General features: G+C 41.1%; 1 protein-coding gene across 4 annotated transcripts in view; it reads right to left on the bottom strand.

Moving 5' to 3' along the window:
• The window catches only part of TJP3 (tight junction protein 3), a 162431-nt gene that overhangs the window by 65407 nt on the left and 74760 nt on the right, over window positions 1-22264 (bottom strand). For all 4 annotated transcript variants that reach the window (XM_069962580.1, XM_069962581.1, XM_069962579.1 and 1 more), the window contains exons 6-10: window positions 17283-17386; window positions 17009-17177; window positions 8318-8423; window positions 8154-8215; window positions 5397-5481 (exon numbers count right to left, since the gene is read on the bottom strand). In XM_069962580.1, the coding sequence (XP_069818681.1) occupies window positions 5397-5481; window positions 8154-8215; window positions 8318-8423; window positions 17009-17177; window positions 17283-17386 (526 nt within the window). The remainder of the gene's footprint in view (window positions 1-5396; window positions 5482-8153; window positions 8216-8317; window positions 8424-17008; window positions 17178-17282; window positions 17387-22264) is intronic.

Genomic DNA, 22264 nt, shown 5'->3' with positions numbered 1-22264 from the left:
AACGCTTGCAGTTATAATATCATATGCACAAACAGAGGGTGCAAATACTCCTATTACAAGAAATGCATTTTAAGCCTGGCCATGTGCCAGACATGCCCAACAGACACTATGTTTACTGGCACTTAAGTACAAATCTGGAAGCAAAACTGTAGGTTATCAGTATAGCCATACACGAATCGTTGCCGGCCTCTGTTCTGGATACCCTTGCAGATCCCAAGGGGCGTTACCCTTTCCTTAAAAGTATGTGTTTTCCCTAAAAGGAACCAGCTCCAAGCTGGATGACAGTTCCTTGAGAAGCTGACTGGCTTCGCAGAGGGTCTCCTGGACATGGTGGGCGCCTTCAACATGTAAGATATACAGCGATGGTGAAAGTGGTAACATGCAAATATGTATAAAATATAGTTTTATGTACAAAGCATTAATATTGTACATTTGTTAAGAACAGTCAGCAGTATATCACAAGAGTCTAAATTCGATTCCTATAAACAGTTTAACCAGGGGTGATTGTTAATTCTACATTGTTAATCAGGAGGCCAGAGAAATGTTTATGTTTAGTCACATTACAAAGGCTCCTGAAGATAGGATTCAGGTGCCTGAAGAAGTCGTAGTCACAGTGTCTGCTGGTGCTGTCTCACACAATGCGCAAACAAAGAAGTTGTTTACTCGTTATGTTAAGTACAGGATAAGATGACATTGTCATTCTTTTGCGTATTGGGAGAGAATGCACAAAGATCAAAGAACTTGCTTTGATCGAGGACAGAGACTTGGCGTCTCAAGCTCTCATGGGAAAATTCGGAAGTGGGAGTCTAAAATCACTATAAAAATACCCAGGTTTTGGACATCAGGGAGGACACCTTGAAGGGCACCCTGGGAGGTAGCTTGGAGGTCTAAGAGGCAGAGGTCTCTGAGGTTGGTGTTCCTTAGCACGCTGGGTGCTAAGATCTCTGGGAGAGATTCTTGGGAAGACCAAACGATTGGAAGGAGTGACCTGGGCCTGGAGGGCTAGAGTTCAGACTCTGTAGCTATACTGCTGGCTGTTCATTATTATTTTATTGTATTTTTGTTATAGTAGATAGCTGGTTTTGGTAGCTGTGAATGTTGATTATTGTTGATTTAGGGGTATTGTCTGATTATTTGTGATCATTGCTTAATAAACTGTTTGGATTTGTAATGGGTTATTTGCTGTTATGTCTTTGTGAGATTCATTATTGTTGATTTGGGGTTTTGTATAAACTGTTCTGGATTTGTGGTGGGTTTGTGCAAGTATTATTTTGTTGTTTTCTTAACTTTCACACTGTACTTTGCCTTTGTGGATAATATAATTCCTTGTATTCATATGCGCTGTTGTTGTGAGTTTCCTTCGCTGACCGTCCCCCTAGAATTTACGTGGGAATATTATTGTTCAGTATTAGTATGCATTAATATTGTCAATAATCATATTTCTTACAAACATGGTCATTGATCAAGGGTTGGATTCCTCCTTGGGCAGGTCATCGTTGTCTTCTTCCCAAAACCGCTCGCTAAAGAAACTTCTTTCTGAATCTAGGTTGGAGGATATTTGGAGAATTTTGCACTCCAGGGGAAAGAGATTACACGTTTTACTCTACGGTTATAGGAATCATGAACAGCATTGATTTCTGCCTCATTGACAATCATCTCCTCTCCTGGCACCTCCAGGCAACTATTGAACCGATGATCTAGGCGGATCACGCCCCTGTCACGCTCATATTGCCTCTCCCTAATGCTGTCCCACGTGAGTGGTCGTGGAGGCTTAATTCCAATCTCCAAGGATGTAGCCTGTCAGGCAGATGTTAAAGGGGTAGTGCGGCGGTAAACAATTATTCACAGAACCGCTCCAACCATCCCTAATGCCAGCCGCCTTCTGCAGCGTCATCAGATGCTCAGCCGCGATTGGCTGAGCATAACTGTGCTCAGCCAATCGGGGCTGAGCGGCTGATGACGCGGCCGAAGATGACGTCCTGGCACAAGATGGCGGACATGCGCGACACGGATCAAGTAATGTATAATGCACCACACTTCCGGGTACACGTGCGGGGGTGGTGGGACACGGGAAGGGGGCGATTCACAGACATAACATACATTACAAAGTTGTATAAAACTTTGTAATGTGTGTTATTCTGTGAATAATTGATTACCGCCGCACTACCTCTTTAAACAGGCCATTGGGGAGTTTTTCATTACACATGACTCTGAGGTTACTCCCTGGCCCCTCCAGTGGGAATCATTCAAATTAGTGATTAAGGGCATTGTGATACAACATGGGTCATGACTAATAAAGGAGTGCGCCTTGAAAATCCATACAACTCTTAACCAAGATCAATGCTAAGGAGACGACGTACAGTGTAAACAGACACGCAATCTGGTGATCTTGGGCGCACTAATCGACCACAGGAACCAACCACAGGAACCAACTGCAGCAACTCTTAGACCAGAAAAATGCGCATTTTATGGAACGCATGCAGCATTTCTTTTACAAATATTCTAATTAGTGCAGTTATGCATTCGCTAAATTTCTTCACCCGAAGGCACTCCATAGTTTTGTCCCATCCATCACCTAGTAGAGGGACATTTCATACTCCCACAGATATTGTTGAGTCCTTCTGAGACTTTTACCAGTCCCTTTATAAGTTAGGAGGCCCCCTAGCAGACATGTCTCCTGCCTTGTTTCAGGAAATGGTAGAGGCGTATGTCTCCTCCACTAAACTTCCCACGCTTCAGTCAGAAGCGGTAACTGATCTAGATACTCCATTCTTTACCACTGAACTTGAGGCAGTTATTAAGGAAACACCTTAGCATCTTAGTTATGAAGAGAGATTAAAAGAATTAAATATGTTTAGTCTGGAGAAGAGACGTTTAAGGGGAGATATGATCAATTTATTTAAATATATAAATGGCCCCTACAAGAAATATGGGGAAAGGATGTTCCAGGTAAAACCCCCTCAAAAGGACAAGAGGGCACTGCCTCCGACTGGAGGAAAAAAAGGTTCAACTTTTGGAGGCGACAAGCCTTCTTTACCATTAGAAATGTGAATCTGTGGAACAGTATACCACAAGATCTGGTCACAACAAAAACAGTAGAGGGCTTCAAAACCGGCCTAGACAAGTTCTTAGACCAAAATAATATAAATGCATATGTATAGAACCTATCACCCCTCCCCCTTCCCTGAATCCTTCCCCTCCTTGGTTGAACTTGATGGACAATTGTCTTTTTTCAACCGTATTAACTATGTAACCTAGTGGGAAGAGCCCAGCCCCGGATGGCTACACCGCAAAATCTTGTTAGCTATTCTCCCAAAAGTTAGCACCCTTTTAACAAATGTCTTTAATTCTATTTCCTCCACCTGCCCCCTCCTAGCGCAATCCCTGATGGGGACGATAGTTATCCCCAAGCCTGGGAAAGATAGCTCACCTGTTTAAAATGCCCCATTTCCCTAATTAAAGTAGACATAAAATTCTACTCCAAAAAGATAGCCAATAGATTAGCTCCATTCATTTTTACCGAGTATTACACATACAGACCAGGCTTTGTGCCTAAGTGTCAGGCGAGAGATCATTTGAACGAGACCCTCCATCTCTTGTCCCATGCCCAGACAGCTGGCTTCCTCACATGTGTTATATAGGTTGACGCCGAAAAGGCCTTTGACATGCTACCTTACGCTAAATTGAGTTTAGAGAGGGATTGCTAGGTAAAATAATGGCTCTTCATAGCGGCCCCACAGCACGTGTGGGTTAACAGCCTCATGTTCGCACCATTTGCCATAGCGAACGGCACAAGACAGAGATGACCTCTGTCACCCATGCTGTATCTTCTGGCTATGGAGCACCTCGCAGTGGCTTTAAGATCCTCTGTAGATGTCACGGGATATACGACTTGGTAGATCTCATTATAAGCTGGCATTATATACAGATGATTTCTTGTTTTATGTCCCCAATCCATTAATAAGGGTACTATGGACAGCATGTCTGCTCCCATATGGCCATATCAATGCTAATTTTTTTCTTCTTAAATTTTATTGAGGATTTTCATACACAAGACACAAAACAAAAAAAAGAGAGAGCAAGTTTAAGCAAACCATTACCATATTAACAAATATACCACCTGCAGGGGTTTCCTCCAAGAACATCAACAACCCCTTCCCTTAATTACACTATCACCTAAAGAACGTAACTCCTCATGCTCTCGTAATGTTGCTTTTTGACAGCTGCCATTCACATTACATGTAATCACCATTATTCATTAAACACTGATTGTGTTATGAGGGACCACTCCCTGCAGCCTCTTATCTTTTTCCAGCTTAGAGATAGGAGATTTTAACCCTTTTTAACATTACATTTTTATTTTTTTTTAAACAGCACAGAAAAAAGGCTTAAGATAGGAATAAAGCCCAATAGTGACCGCCGTAAAAAAGGCGTATGGTCGGTATCTAAGTGGTTAACATTTAAGCATTCTAAAATAAAACAAAAGCTAAAAATGTGCATAAATTAGGTATGCTGTAATCACACTGACCCATAGATAACCTTTTACTGTATGTTTGTAAGAACAAAAAGCCCCAAAGTCTCCATTTGTTTTGCTGAACATTTTATAGTAAAATGAAAGGAGTCATGAGAAAGTACAATTAGTCCCACAAAACAAGCCCTGATATGGCTCTGTATCGAAAAATAAAAAAAGTTATGAGTTTTGGAAAGCAAGGAGGAAAAAAAGTGAAACTAAACCCAGACACTAAGGTGGTTAAAAAATTTGGGAAGAAAATAGCGGCCATGGTTGCTCCATTTAATTTAGTAGCGTATAAATGGATGACCATTTTTTTTTTTTCTCTGTCACAGACAGAATCAGACGTTTCGGTGAAGGCACCTTTATCTAGGAGTCAATGGACATGAAATACAAAGACCTGGTCCCTGCTGGTCTCTGTATTTCATGTCCATAGACTCCTAGATAAAGGTGCCTTCACCGAAACATCGGATTCTGTCTGTGTTGTATCACGATTTCACAATAAATGATGTACAAAAGCACTTGCATTTGAATACTCCAGACTATCTTGTCTTCTATTCTCATAAAGTGTACCAGTGGATTACTGTCTATACTAGATATACTCATTTCCACCGGGAATATATTACTGAGTGATACTCCTTCCTTCTATGATTGCTCCATTTAATTTGTCTTAATTGTTGGTATGAGCTAGAATAAGGGGGTCACAGTCTATCCCATACAGCTTAATCACGAACTGATTAATAATTAAAAAAAAAAAAAAAAAAAAAAACCAAACAAGAAAGAATGACTAAAAAAAGACTAAAGAAGTAAAATTTAATTAAAATAACAAAGAAAATATATGTGTTATTTACGGAGAAATTTGTCAAGAAAATAAAATTTTAGATACCCCACTTGTAGTTCAGCTCTGTCCTTATCCATAGGTGGCTCAGTTTCTTGCATGTACGCTATATCCAATGAAGGTTCACTATTAACTGGTTAGAAAGAGCAAGTATTAAAAAAATCTATCTATCTATATATATAAATAGCTATATACAGTACTAATACAGCACTACACAAGCAAGAATGGATGAGACGACCCAATTCCAAGCATTACAAGCAAACTTCTTGCAGCATTTGGAAAGAAAATGAGTTTGGGAAGTTCGGTTCGCTTATCTCTATAATTAACCATGCATGCATGAAAAGTTTCACAGTCAGCCTGCATTCATCATCATATAGCAGTGTTAAATTCTATCATATAGGTGATAGTGGTGTTGGGTAGCTGTAAAACGTTACTCATCACACTGGGCCTCACCCCTGAGATCCTGTGATCCACTCCCCGATTAGCAGAATATTAGACTTGTTCACTCCATAGACCATAATTAAGAGAACAAGTTGGAATTGGCTGACAGCCAGGGAGAGATGTGTGCCGCCGTGCATTTCTATTGGCTATATCTTGGGACAGCAGCAGCTCTCAAGAGTGCAACCCTGTATGATCAGAAATACCAAACAACCAGTGTTCAACAGCCCCAAAATGTCAGTACAGTGAGGCGTAGTTAGAAAGTGAATGCACGTCAGCAGTTCTTCAATCCCAACAGGTCAGGGAACTTATAAAAGAATTTCAACAACAACTGGCTGTGTAAATACTTGGTTAAATCTTTTTCAGAAATCCATATACACGAGCAACATCTCAGCTGGGTCTTTATCAAGTCTATCAAGGGCCTAAAAAAAGACCCCTGCTGGGGTCAAACATTACTCATGTGTATATGGACTTCTAAATTAACTTCACCAAGGATTTACATTAATGCTGCGTTTACACGGAACGATTATAATCATGCGAATTCGCACGATAATGATCGAATTCCAACGATAATCGTACGTGTAAACGCTGTGAACGATCAAAAGACGAACGAGAAATCGTTTATTTTGATCTTACAACATGTTCTAAAATCGTCGTTCGCAAAAAATTTGCAGATCGTTCCGTGTAAACAATGTGTGAGATAGGCTTAAGCGAAAAATTAATTTCCATACGATATATCGTACCGTCTAAATGCTGACTGTTATGAAAAAAAAAAAATCGTTACTCCGACATAGTTAATCGTACGATCGGGCCAATTATCGTTTCGTGTAAACGCAGCATAACAGATATGTCTTAGGAAATGCCAAAAGTTACTGCAAATGACAGGAACGTTTTAACGATTTTAAAGAAGTCAGGCGCAAATTTTTATTAAGGTACTGTATTGCCCCCCCAAAAGTTATACAAATCACCAATATACACTAATTACAGGAAATGCTAAAAAGTGCTTTTTTCCCTGCACTTACTACTGCATCAAGGCTTCACTTCCTGGATAAAATGGTGATGTCACTTCCTGGATAAAATGGTGATGTCACCCCGCGACTCCTAGTGGTGTGTGGGCTGTGGCTGCTGTAGAGGATGATAGCAGAGGGATGGTGAGTGTCCCTCCAGTGCACTGTGTCTCTCAGTATCCCCTTCCATCATCCTCTCCATTAGCCACAGCCCACACAGTTCTGGGAGTCGGGTCGTGACATCACCATTTTATCCAGGAAGTGAAGCCTTGATGCAATAGTAAGTGTATATTGGTGATTTGTATAACTTTTGGGGGGCAATACAATACTTTAATAAAATATTTAGCTGGACGTCTCCTTTGAAGCATAAGGCTGGGTTCACACTGCATTTTTTGCAATCCATCCAATGTATCCATTTTTGATTTGTTACTTTTTTACATTTTTTATTAACAAAAACACTTTACTTTTTTTTTTACATTAACTAGAAGTCCCCCTGGGGGACTTGTATATACATAGTGCTGATCTCTCATAGAGATCAATGCTGTGTATATACACAGCAAAGATCAGTCACATCGGTGATAGATTGCACTGGCCTGCTGCAGACCAGAGCAATTTATTGCCGAGCCGGGATCAGAGTCAGTGTGACGCTGAGGCCCGGCATGGGCAGAAGAACGGATCTCCCCCCCCCTGTGATCACATCACACCAGGGAGATTATGTATAAAGCACTTCAATGCAGCTGTCATGTTTGACAGCTGCATTGAAGTGCTTAATTAGCCGGACCCTTGCCGGCTAATACAGGCGCTCCCCGGCTGCAGATCACAGCCGGGAGCGATGCTGTTCAGAGTGAACTCTGAACTCCCCCAGAGTCACCATGACGTATCAGATACATCATGGGACGCTAAGGGGTTAAGAAACTCTGTAATAGGTTTTATTTAGCAAGAGCGTTTCCTTCTGTACTCAGAAAGCGTTTTTTTTTTGTTTTTGTTTTTTTTTACCCTCCCCCTCAGATGCAGGCTTTTGTGCCTAATAAAACCTATTACAGAGTTTCTTATAATTGCTTGTACTATTTCTGCAAAGGTATACTTTAGGCCTGCATTGTGCACTTACTCAGATTGATTTTTTTCTAATATTATAGTTTGTTTAATGACTAGAGGCAGCATCTATACTGAATACCTCTAAGGCCCCGCTCCCACTGAGCAAAAGTAGCGGAATTCCGCGACTGAATTGTCCGCCGCGGAATGCAGTTAGCCTCCCGCTCATAATGGGAGTCTATGGGAGGTGCGCGCTCCTGCTCAGTACGCGCTGAAGAATGAACATGTTAATCACAACTACAATATAGCTATTACGACAGTATCTTACCATTTTCATGTTCTAACATATCTATCTGTGGGCTTGGTACTCCATTGGGTGGATGACTCTCCCTAGAAAACAAATTTGGAAAAAAAAAAAAGAAAAAAGGATAAAGAGATACCTGCAAACTAAGTAATAATTTGTGCATAAGAAAGCTGAATAGTGACTCTTACACAGTGTTCTCTAGACTCTCAGAAGAGCTGCTATGGGTTTGTCCTGGAGGGGGTGGAGGGGGATGCGAAGGTGGTGGGGACTGATCCGAACTCAGCTCTGAAACACCTGTCAAAGAAAAAACAAAAAAACTGATTTATAGATTCTACATCTACAAATACAACTAGCGTCTCAAAAGGACATACAATAATTATATAGTTGCTGATTGTCTATGTCAAAAAGTCTCTAAAGGTTTGGCAAAATAGAAAAACTTTTAGCCCCTAAAAGTGGATGCCCACTTTATACTGTATTGCCACAGGTCTGTGTCCCTCACATACCTATGTTCTTTCTGTGTCCCGTAATGCAGGTAGAAGCTGACACGCTCCCTTGCTGTGTCATCTGTCCTGATACTAACATGCCTGTGCATTAAGCAGCATGTGACATGCACCTCACCAACCTTCACTGTGCAATGCCAAGTGACAAGTACATTACATGCTACTACGTGCAAAGCACAGCAATGGGCATTGTGGCTTCTACCTAAAATACCGGGCACAGCAGGAACCTCTATTTTAAACACATATATGCACACCACTCACAAAAAGTTTTTATTTGGCTTGCAGGTGAAATTTATGGGACAAAAAAAACCAGAAGGTGCAACAGCAACCCACAGGTGCAAGGGCTTATCATATATACGCCTCCCAGTGTACACACCATAAACACCTGCTTTGTCACCAACGTTAAGGTGTCCTCAGAGACATGGTCCCTACTCTAGCATTTTCACTCTAGCATTTTGATCTGTTTGATCAAATAGTTTGCTAAGATCCTCACTTTTTAATATCTACAGAGCAGGTGTTTATCGTGTGTACACTGGGAGGAGTATATATGGTAAGCCCTTGCACCTGTGGGTTGCTGTTGCAATTTCTGTTTTTTGTTTTTGTTTTTTTTTGTCTGTACTTTAAGGGAATCTGTCAGCTCCTGGGCCCTACCTGAAGTGCTGGCAGTGTGTTGTAGCTGGCATCTCCCTAGTGAGCATGGTGCTTTTTTGGTATTTTTCCGTGCAGTGGATTATGTCCAATCTTATGTCTCCTACTGTGCTGAAGAGCCACAGAAAAATTGTTCATGCCACACACTGACACATCTCTACACTCCTTCCCCTCTCTCCTCTTCATGAATGATCAATGCTGCCCAGCCTCCTGCTCGCTCAACTGTCAGCCAGTGTCTCTGATTGCAGATAAGTCCTCTTTAGGCAGGTTTTTTTTCTAAAAGAAACACAAGTATACTCTCTTCTCCTAAATGTGTTGGAGCTGTGGTCTACACGTATTTAACCTGTCTAGAGACCTGCTGGCATTTCATTCTCTGGTTTAAATCCCCTGATGGAAATTAAATTTATGCCCCCCCCCCCCCCCCCTCATTATTGTATCATTTTTAAGCCTATGATCACACAGTATTTTTGCTCGGTATTTTGCAACCAAAACCAGAGGTGGATTGACAACGCAGAAACACTATGTTCTCACACTGTTGAGACTGAGCAGATGGCCGTTAATTAATGGCAAATATTAGATGTTGTTTAAAAATAGTAATTATTTGTCATAAAATGGCAGCCATCCACTCAAGTGTGTGAACATAGCCTTTCTTTGTTTTTAATCCACTTCTGGTTTTGGTTGCAAAATACTGACTAAAATACTGAGCAAAAATACTGTGTGTGAACATAGCCTTGAAAATGATACAATAATGAGGAAAACATAAATAAAGACCTCTATTTCATTTCCATCAGGGTATTTAAACCAGACAATAAACTGATGGCAGGTCTCGACAGGAGAGATACCCCTAGACCACAGCTTCAACTATATCTGAGTCTTTCTTTCAGACATAAACTGCCTACAGAGGACTGATCTGCAGAGACACTGGCTGACAGCTGAGCAAGCAGGAGGCTGGGCAGCATTGATCATTCATGAAGAGGAGGGGAAGGAGTGGAGAGGTGTGCCAGAGTATGGCACGAACAACTTCTCTTTGCCTCTTCAGTACAGTATGAGATAATCCACTGCATGGAAAATTACCAAAAAGCACCATGCTCATTAGGGGACTGCCAACTACAGAACACTGTCAGCACCTTAGATAAGGCCCAAGAGCTGATAGATTGCCTTTAAGCCACAAGTAGCGTACAACCTGCAGTGTGAACAGAGTCATAGATGTGCTGCCAATTTTACCTTTTTTCTGTTGAAATTTATGGAAAACATAAAAATTTCACACTATAGTGATATTTTAGCATTAAAGTGTCACTGTCGTTAATTTTTTTGTTTTTTTCTTGCAGAAATCAACAGTACAGGCGATTTTAAGAAACTTTGCAATTGGGTTTATTATCCGAGAAAATGCATTTTATTATGAAAAAGCAGTTTGAAACTCTCCCCCATGTCTTCATGGTTCTCTTTGGAGAGGGGAGGGTGCAGGGAGATGAGGAACCAAAACAGGACAACAATTTACAGCTACATCACTGGGCTCTCTCCTCTGAAGTCAGCACGGACCTCTCTGAATACAGACTTTCACACAGCTCCCGCTGTGTAATCCTTTGCTCTCTCCTCTCAGCTGGTGACTAATCTCACTCCTCCCTCCTCCCCTCTCCATAGATTAGACAGGGCTCGACTGATGTAAACAAGTCAAGATTTCCTGTTAATGAGCAGTGAAAGAGAGAGAGGAAGAAGGCGCGGAAACCTGGGGAAAGTCCTTTTGAATGCAGAACATGGCATATTTGCCTAATAAACCCAATTACAAAGTTTCTTAAAATTGCCTGTACTATTGATTTTTGACACTTTAAAGTAGGGCATTTAAGTAGAATCATGCAATAGTGTTTTAGTTTTTTGAAACAATTTAATAAACTATAGGAAACAAAAATAGTGGTGGTATACCCAAACAAAAAAGGTCCACATGTCAATAACTTAAAGTGAATGTACCATCAGGTACATTTGCTTTAACATGACCCACGGATAGATCGGCGCTAGCAAGGGGAGGCGTGTATGGAGTCATTCATTCCACGGGTGTCGGGCCGGGGCTAAAGCACTGGAGACGGGCCGGCCCGCCCCCAGTGGAAGGAAATCCCCTCTCCTCTATGACGCGGCTCTGTTAGAATCAATGGAGCCGCGTCATAGAGGGGCGGGGGATTCCTCCCACTGGGGGCTGGCCTTTAGTGCCCCAGCCCCGGTACCAGTGGATAGAACAGCGCCGCACACGGGAACCAGGCCGCGGTTCTAAAAATGGGCCTCGGCACCGGCTTCCCCTCTCCGGCGCCAATCTATCCGTAGGTCATGTTAAAGGCGAATGTACCTGGTGGTACATTCACTTTAAAACAAGAAGTTGGGCACCACACTATATAGAGTGCAGCTATGCATGTGAACTATACAACTCAAACACAGTGGGATAAAAGCATATGCACACAAGAGCTGAGCATTCAAACAATTTTTTATTTCGTCAAAGTATACAAAATTCGTGAAAGATCACAGATCACTGAGGTTCTTGGGGTGCAGAGTACATGAGACCTGTGTGCCTATGGCAGTGCCGATCTCCTGCCTTTGCCACCTATCCTCAAACTGGTAAGTGTTAGTATTCAATACAAAAAGAAACCCTTCATTAAAGAATGACAGCAGTACAGAGGAATTGTGCCCCCTTTCTAAGAACCAATCAATATTCACTACAACCCGCATCATGAGGGATGCGGATGCAGAGGCTCTCAACATCAATGGACGCTAAAGCATTCTAACCCTTTATATAAGGTGATTTGTTTCCTAGAGGCGGTCAGTCTGTGTGTGAAGTGGAGATTAGGTGGAAGTAAAAAGTTGGTGCAGAGAGAGAAGAATAGAGAGATAGGCAGAGAGAAGATGATAGGAGGGTTGATTGTGGGTATATTTTATTGAGGGCTGTACAGCCAGTGTCCAGTACAGAAATAAACTGGGTGCTGCTTCTGCATTATGGCAAGTCATTGTTTCGGACTAAGTAGTGACTGGCTGCTGTTTCTGCAGTATTATCAAGTCAGTCATTCTTTTTTTTCCGCCAAAAAAATTGGCTTGCCTCATATTTGTGTATTACAGGCAAGTATGTGTGGTGGGTACACAGTATTCAAATGTTTTAAGGGTACAAACCCACTTGACGTATTTGCTGCGTGAATCAGTCTTAAAAATAAGCAGGCAAAACGCAGGTTGGCTTTATACAATTGTTCTGTGTTAAAATACGCAATCGCGTATTTTTGAAGCATGAAGCTACATGCGTTTTTCGCACAGGTTGTTAACAACTGATGCTTTGCTAACAACAAGCTTCATGCTTCAAAAATACGCAATTGCGTATTTTAACACAGAACAATTGTATAAAGCCAACCTGCGTTTTGCCTGCTTATTTTTAAGACTGATTCACGCAGTAAATACGTCAAGTGGGTTTGTACCCTTAAACATTATCCGAATACACATTTTTTTTTAGTTCACTTTACATAGCACAAATGTCCAAGCATGCCAAAAAATCTGGCCCTTCTCAGGGTACGGCCAATGTTAGCGGCCAAGGTGGCACAGAAGGTGGTCCCAGTCCAAGAGGGATTCGTGGGAATGGTGATTGGGTGTCTTAGACCAAATTGCAGTTGCCAGTACCATCTGCAAGAGAGCTCCTCTTGAGCTTAACCGAATCCTTAGACCTTAAGACACTGGATGTGAAGGATCTGTTTAAAGGCAATTCCTAAGTGGGAAGAAAAAGACAGGGGTAGTTGACACAATTAAGAGCAGTCAGAAGGGCCAGGCAGGGGCAGCTACTAGCCAAAGTACAGGTTCCTACTGCATGGCTATTGATGAATCAAGCTTGGGAGAGGACATGTTTGTTCCCAATTATGAAGATTATGATGACGCATCAAGACTATAAAAATTACATATATGTTTCTGTGTACTTCCTTTAATAATGTAGTTTACATGATACGATGTACACTGTGCCCAGGTGAGTTCTGCGAAGGGTGAAAACCTAGGCACCACTTCCATGCAAATGCCAACACCTCGCTGCTTGTCAAAATCGGAACCTCAATGCTCCTTTGTGGCAGGATCCACTCTCGCCTTCACTGTGCCTTTGAGAGCTTTCTGCAGACACTTTGTCCTCTGCCTCCACCCCTTTTTCCTCATCTTCTCATCAGTACACCCAATCCCGAGGTCATACCACTGATGTTAGGGCATCGCTGTCCTAACATTTGTCAGCCTGGTTCAAATCAGCCATTGTGGACAAGAACTACTTTGCTGCATCCATGAGGAAGTCTCCACTTGGCTAATCACTTGCCAACTGTAATTGGGAACTGTAGTCACCAATAATAGGAAGAATGTTGTGTCGACACTGCATCAGGGATAGCTTGCTCAAACATTGCACCTGGCTGAAGTCATTGTGCAAAGATCTTTCTGATCCTTCATTGCGCCGGAAACCTTGCATGCACTTCACCCATTCATACGTTGCATGGAACGCCCTCTTCGAGATTCAAAGAGAGCTTGGCCTACTAGAAAATTGACTGATCTTCTCCACAAGTTGGACCATCTGTACGAGCAGAGATTGGCAGTGGCGGAATTCCACATAGGCTATTAGAGCAGCATCACTGCAATTTTCAAGTCACACACTTGAAGATAAAGCGTGATGCCTGCTGATTCCTTATATTATTTGAGGATGCAGGCATGAGTACAGGATGAACGCCGTGCTTCCACTGCTTCATGTCCTGGAGAGTGTTCTGACAAAAAGGATAGTCAGCTACATGACCAACACCACTCCGATGTTTAAAAGGGGTTATCCAGTGTTTGTAAAACAAGGCCACTTTCTTTCAGAGACAACATGACTTTTGTTTCCAGTTCAGGTGTGGTTTGAAATAAAGTGCAATTTACTATAATGGAACTAAGTTGCAAAAGCCCACCCAAACTGATGCGGTCTCTGGAAGAAAGTAACCGTGTGTTGTTTTTTTTTTTAACGTAGCAGAATAAATAAGAAGGCGGTCACTCACCATACAAGTGCTGGATTTATTGTATCTTTACCATAATAGGGTACAGGCAGTCATGCTGTGTGCGTTCCACTAAGGCTACGATCGTTTCGCGTTTGCACGCTTCCACTGGCCTCGTAGTACCAACGAGGTACTACGAGGCCAGTGGAAGCGTGCAAACGCGAAACGATCGTAGCCTTAGTGGAACGCACACAGCATGACTGCCTGTACCCTATTATGGTAAAGATACAATAAATCCAGCACTTGTATGGTGAGTGACCGCCTTCTTATTTATTCTGCTACGTTATATTGGACTGTATCCGGGCAGAGCACCACCTTAGTGCATGATCATACACGCATCCGAGACTCCCAGGCTACACCGCATATACCCAGCACCTGCGAGGTACACGGAGAAGCAGTGCCTAGCCTATACATTTCTTGTACATATTTTTTTTTTTAAGGCCTTATAACCCCTTTAACATAAAGAAGCCTAGACAACAATGGGTGGCTTCTCTGACTGTGAACAGCAGAGGGAGATGGATAAGAGGTGGTGGATGAGAAGGACCCCAGCCGCCATAGCAGTATACCAAGAACAGTAGGGAGGAGAGGTGCACATAGCAAAGTGATTGTCGGTGCAAGAGCACTTCAATAATCTCATTTCAGCCACTCACACAACTGGCAGATTATTATTTGTCTCTGCTGTCATGCCTAGTCATCAGTGTTGCATCGAAGAAGGTATTCAGTGTGGCAGGGGCTATTGTGACACCAAGAAGAAAAGGCTCCACAGTGCTCATGGTAAAAAGTATTTTTTAGTCTATCAAGTAATGTTCCCCATTAGATCCCAATTTGTAACACTGGTCAACAAATTTTCAAAAGTTGTTTGGTTCAGAAATAAAATTATCCATTTCTTACTGATTTTTATGTGCTGAATTCAAATATCACAAAGAAAAATGTTAATTGGCTCTAGTTTCTATGATATGGAAGAGTTCTTATGTTACTGTTTTGTGAATTGTATAGAATACAGTATAATAGCCTATATATTTATTACTTCTGCAATTATAAGGAAGCAAGTTTACTGTTTACATAAACTTTTGAAACATTCATAGTAAACACAGTTCTATTTGAAATTAACAACAATTTACAGGCATATCCAAGAATTTTTACAAATTATGTTTATTGAACTCTCGAATGCAGGTCCTTATTCAATGGCTACTCTGTGCATTTACACATGTCTTTTGTATTCATACATGGGATTGTCTCTGATAACTGTCTAGCAGTAACCTGCAAGCATTGATGGGTTCCATTTACCCAGATACCTTAGGCTAGGTTCACACTGCGTTTTTGCAATCCGGGTTTTTTTTTCCATCCGTTTTTTTTTTTTTTTTTGCAAAAAACAGATGAAAAACGGATGCATTTGTGTGCATCCGTTTTAAATCAGTCTTTCCATTGACTTCCATTATAAAAAAAAAAAAAAAAAATGATCAAAACGGATCCGTTTTTTTAACAGACACAAAAGTAGTGTTGATACTTTTTATAATGGAAGTCAATAGAAAGCAGATCAAAACGGAGGCACACAGATGGCAAAAACGCAGTGTGAACCTAGCCTTATACCATAACTATTGGTCATTCTAAGATGATGCAATATACCAGTTGATGATGCAAACTTTTCCTAGTATTGTATCACAGGCTGTGAGAAGTATAGAAAGTACGTCTATATCTTGAAAATTAGAGCCAATTTCAAATCAGCACCCTATAATTATTTAAGTTCAACTGTTTTCATGTCGAAACCTTTTTGGCTGTTGACCAGTGAATTGGTAATCGGGTAAAAAAGCCCTACATTTTAATAAACTCAACCCCCACTCACCAACACGCCATGTTTTGATTTCCTTAGTATTTCATAGGTAATATAATTATACTCGGTGCATCAGGTATTATCACAGGTGTTCTTTGTATGGGATATCTTCACTCACAGAGAAGGAAGTCATTTGATTGATAAACGCATTAAGCGGTGACAATCTGTACTGGCTGTGACTTCTTGTGTTTAGTCTTTTTTTCCCCAACCAGCACAAAACTAAAAAGTTGCCTTCAGGAGACTAGACCTGGAAGGAGAAGGAAAAGGAAAAGGAAGACAGAGAAAGAAAGAAAGAAAGAACAAAAGAAAGAACGAACGAACGAACAAAAAAACGAAAGAAAGAAAATTGCAAACTTGCTTTATATCATTCCCTACTTGATTTATATTTTGAAGGTTACAATGACAGCAACACTTTAAAAAGGGGCTATCCAGGATTAGAATAAACACAGCTAATCTGCAAAAACAGCACCAGACCTGTCCTCAGTTTGTGTGTCGTATTGCAGTTGGCATTATCCCAGTCAATGGAATAGAGCTGCAAAACCAAACCAAGATGAGGACAGAGGTGCCATTTCTGGAAGAAAGCAGCCATGATTTTGTAAGCCTGGATAATCTTTTTAAACAAGGACACATATTCTGTTGACAGAGCCACATTTGTATAGCATAAATTATCATACTGCAAGCTTATCCACCAAACAAGGCATCCAGTTATACTGTTATTGCACATGGCTAAATTGCAAAATGCTGTGGCCACATGTCTATTTTCCCCTACATTAGAAATGTAGAATATCGCCTCCTTTTCTATATCACTGTCTTATGGTATTTATCCACCATGTATTTTGATATATGTACTTTTCGATCTATTGAAGGAATAATAATATCCTCATGTCTTACCATTTGGAATGGAGCTCCTATCATCACTTTCACTGTCCATTACTTCTGGAATGTTGACCAAGAATTGTCGATTATCCCTTAAAACAGTAAGGGTAAGTTTGCCTTTTGACTTCTCAATAAGCCTCCTTGTGTCAGCCAAAGACATATTCTCACTTGTCACACCATTTATCTGTAAATTCAGAATATATAATTATAGACTGATAGAGCTAGCACTCAATTTAGATTACAATGTGGGAAAGAGGAGCATGTAGATGGTAGGGGAGCCATTAATAACCTTGAGAATAAGGTCACCCTCTTGTAGGAACTTTTCCTGGGCTGCCAGACCAGTCTCTGTAATGTGTTTAATGAAGATCTGACTGCCGAGCTTTAAACCGTATTCTGCAGGAATAAAAACAGATTAGAAAAAAACAATTAGAAAGAGAAAAACTTAAATTTTATATATATGTAAAACAGAGTAGCAGATCTGGCACCAAAGGACTCAATTCACAAACACAGGCTAAGGGCTGGATGGACATCAGATGATTCTGGCCACAAGACAGCAACAGCGAAGAGCAAAGACACAATCAGAAGTCTGCCCTCATCATTCCAGTTGCAAATATCAGCCCAAAAAAGTCACATACATGTACATTGCAACTGGACCGGTGAGTGGTGACTGCTCTTATTTTATAATTATTATATATATATATATATATATATATATATATATATATATATATATATATATATATATATACACACACACATAATACATATACTGTATATACAGTATGTGTGTGTGTGTGTGTGTATATATACACACACATATGAAAACTTTAGAGTTGAAAGGAGGCTCCAGCATTTGCTGGGCTGTCTGGATACAAGATGAGATACAGCTAGACAGGATCAGTGTGGTATCCTGCAGGACAGTTGTATTGCATATTGCAGCTGGACCTGGAGACCTTGCAGACATATGCTGAACCAGACTTATGCTTGATTGGTGCGCAGGCAGGCCAAAGAAGAAGTGTTTCAATTTGGCGAAGACACTCCTGAGAGACAGTGTGTGTGAAAGAAAGCTAAATCGTGCTGAAAAATGCCAGATGAAATGGTTCTGGCAGAGATATGTAACGAGGGTGCAATTTGTGTCTCGATGGTGGACAAAGAACTGGTATGTGCGAGTCCTCATGTAACCACTGCTCCCAACACCTTGTAACAGCTTGCTCAGGACAGCCTAGCTTGAGAGCAATTCTTCAAAACAAGCATCCAGCTTCTCTTCCGCATCCGCCTAGTTATGCGGCTAATATCAGGGTCTATTAACTTGGCAAAATGTTTTATTTTATGGGCAGACATGCCTTTATAACATACCCATACTCAATCTCTTACCAACAGGTAAACTACCCAAAAGTAGCCTTTAAGAGCCTATAAAACTACAGCAGGAAAAGCCCTTTCATGCCCTCTTTTGGCAAGAACCAGTGTCTAATCCAGCAGATCCCAACTGAGGTGCTGTGGCATTCTAGTGCACTTGCTCCCTTTATGTATTCCCAGAAGCTGCGGCCAGCTAGCTTCTAGGGATGCCCCTCTTGCTGTTATATTCAGCCCGTTTACTGTAGTGTAGGATGAGCGGGTCAAACCTCAAAAGAGAACAGAATGTAGGAGCAGGAACTGTCAGCGTCGATCTCCTCCATTGATTCTCATAGGCTGCAGGTACTTCATGCCCGCAGTCAATGAGATGCCAAAACAGGATCTTTCCAGCAGACTCAATGATATGACATGATTGTGCCTGCTGGAGCATCCCATCCCTGTTTCTCACAGGCTGGAGGCCAGATAGAGGCACCCACTCCATGCACAGATTAGGTAAGCATTATTATTATTAATTTGTGTGGTGCACAGGAAGAGGCATTGATGGGCACAGCAGGAGGCATTATTACTATGTGGGGCATGCACAGTAGGAGGCATTATCACTATGTGGGGGATAAGGGTGCACAGCAGGGAGGCATTATTGCTATATGGGGAGTCCTACATACAGGGGGCAACCCATGTACCTACTAACTTTACTGCGCATGACACCAAACCATGGAATTACTGCTCTTTGGGACCCTACAGGTGAGAAAAAGAAAAGGAAGATGCTGGAGCTTAAGATTGTCTGGCAGGTTTTGAAGAGATGAATTATAGGTTAGGTGGGTGGTCTGGGTCAGATGGAGAAGAAAATGTAAAGTGTATCATCCGAAACAACCGTTTTGTTTGACCGTATGTTATATTTTTTATCTGTACTATTGCAGGTTCCTACCACATACTGTGTAGTGGGAGTTGGTATATGGGGTGCCTTGCTCCTACCTTAGCAGGGCTAGGCACTTTTTGCTTTTTAAATGCTTTTAACTTTGCATGTTTTGCATTTAGATAAATCAAAAAAAATCTGTCCTCTACATATTGGATACAATAATAACAATAACAATAATACAATGCCTATACCTTAGGGCCCTTGTGTTAATAATAAAAGGTAAGCACATATGGACACTGATAAAGAAAGTTCATAAAGGCCACGGCCGTTGGAAAATCCCTAAAGTGTGCAGTCTGTAAAAAACAATGCAATTTCATAGGCTAAATACTCCCAACATCCTCCTCAGTCCTTGTGCGGATGGGGGTTGAAGTACCAAAGCTGCCAAATCAATAGGGCTGTAGGAGCCATTAGTGTTGTTACAAGTTATTAGCACAAACTGTATGAGAACTGTCCGAAGTGTTCACTTCTTATGGGAGACACTTCAATACAATGTATTAAGAGCCATGTAAGTATTTAAAAACATATCCAAGTTGGAGACAGTGAGGTAGTATCCAATGAGAGTAAGACTTTTGAATACAATGTAGCAGTAGTCAGTATGAGATCACCAAGTTCTGGCCCTGCTGCATAAGGGGAGATCTGACTGTAAAAGCTGCTCAGGGAAGATGGAATAGTAATACAGCATTTGGTGCAAGTGCACCGCTGTCATTTCTGTGGTCAATATGTTCCTGCTGTCTACATAGCTCCGGTTAGTCAGCTATGAGTGTGGTGAAGGCAGATGACAAGACAGCCTCAGTTACACTCTGTTGTGCTGTGGAGCCCCGCTAGCTATATCTCAATTGATATAAACGGCAGCTGTGCAGAACTCTAACACGAACATCAGCAGACCCTCAAATACAAGCCATTCAAAATCACTCCTCCACATCCGGCAACAGCAAACCAAAGAAAAGAAATTACGAAGGAGACACAGAACTAACAGAAACAAAACACACACAACAACCACTGAACAAAATAGGGAAGACAGCTCAAACAACCAAAACCCTCACAAAACATTTGCTTAAAAGACACACTTTTACCCTTTCCCTTCTTGGTCAATTTTCATTTCTGCCCTACAGATCCACATAAGCCCTTATTTTTTGCGACACCAATTATACTTTGCAATGACAGACTTAATTTTTTTTTATAAAAAATGCTGCAAAACAAGAAAAAAAATTGATTTGTGCAGTGAAATGAAAAAAAAGTGCAATTCTTTTGATTGGGGTGGGAAGGGGGTGGTGGTTGTGTTTACGCTGTTCGCCCTATGGTAAAACTGATATGTCATCTATGTTCCTCAAGTAATTACGCTTACAATGATGTCAAACTTATTTGACAGCTTTTAAAAAATTAAAACTTTTAAAAATAAATACTAAATGTGTTTAAAATTGCTCTATTACTATTCTTATAACGCTTTTATTTTTTGGTCTATGGGTCTGTGTGAGGCGTCATGATCTGTAGTTTCTGTCGGTACCTTGATTTGATGTGACAAAAAAAAATTAACAATTTTGCACTTTGGCCTTTTTTTGCACTTACGCCGTTTACCAAGCAAGATCAGGAATGTGATAATTTAATAGTTCAGGCAATTATGCACGTGGCGATACCAAATAGGTTTATTTATTATTTATAAAATAGGAAAAGGTGGGTGATTTAAACTTTTATTAGGGGAGGGGATTTTTTATTAATAAAAAAAAACTATTTTCTTTTTAATATCTTAACTTTGATTCCCTTTGGGGAATTTTATTATTAAAGCACTGATCTGTCATAGAGGTCAGTACAGTATACTTAATACAGCACTCATCAGTGCGGTTTTACTTTGGGCTGCTACAGCCCAAATCTATGGATTACAGAGAATGGGTCAGAGTCATTGTGGCGCTGAGGCCCGACTCGGTAAAAAGAAGGGATCTCCCCTCCACGATGCGATCCCCCCACTAGGCACCAGGGATGGGGTGCACAAACCATTTAAATGCAGCTGCATTTGAATGGCTTAATTAGCCCGCTCTGTACTCCCCTACCCGCCATGTGCAGGAAGGGGTTAAGGACACTGCACAAGTTATAAAACGGATAGAAGAATAAAGTTGGTTACCAAGTTGTATCCTAGCCACCCTTTATATTAGTTTTCTGTACACTAGCAGTTGACCACTTTCACTACTGAAGGGGCAATGTTGGTGGACCAGAAGCAATTTACTTTAGACATGATTAGGGTCTGAAGGTCTTCTCTTCAGCAAATCGGGACCGCTTTGGGCACTAGATTCACATTCACATTCACATAGATCCATTATGGATTGGTTGACCATGATATAAATGAGGAAAGCCTACCACTTGTGACATCACCCTCGATAAAGCAAGTACGCGAAACGCGCGTCGGGTGAGTGGTATGGTGGTCGTTGCATTAAGGACATATGGGTAGTATTTTGTATGCACTTTATTAAGCACTATGCTTGAAATTTAGTCTATTACATGCCCAATGCCCAGTGCTCCGTCTGTGTAAATTTATTTACTATTTTTGTATTTTGTACATATATTGCTCTATATTATTTACCACCACCATTGTTCTGAGGTTCTGTTCATGTGTCAGTTCCTCCATTATGTAAAAACTATTTTAATCTTGTTTTGTAATATACTTTTCATACATACAAATAAAGATATATGATTATATAAAACTTTGTGATTTTTGGTCCTGCATGGTTGGTTAGCGGGGTGGGTTTGTTTTCCCCCCTTCTTTCCCCTTTTTTTGGTTTTGGTATTGCAGTGTGCATATGGACCCTGGGGTATACACCCATTGGATCATATATAGGTATACATATTGTAGCAATGCCATACACAGGGGTTGGGCCATTCTTATACTCAGAGTTGTTATTGTATATCGTTGGACCCATACCCATCTGTTTAATGCTTGCGCTTTACTCCCCTATTAGGGACATGGGTGGTTATTGGTAGTCATCATAGACAGGGAAGGATAGCACACCGTA

This window comes from Dendropsophus ebraccatus, chromosome 3 (assembly GCF_027789765.1).
Source record: "Dendropsophus ebraccatus isolate aDenEbr1 chromosome 3, aDenEbr1.pat, whole genome shotgun sequence".
NCBI classification, from domain to species: Eukaryota; Metazoa; Chordata; class Amphibia; order Anura; family Hylidae; genus Dendropsophus; species Dendropsophus ebraccatus.
The sequence above is the reverse complement of the archived record's forward strand: the minus strand, read 5'-3'. Positions and strand labels throughout refer to the sequence as shown.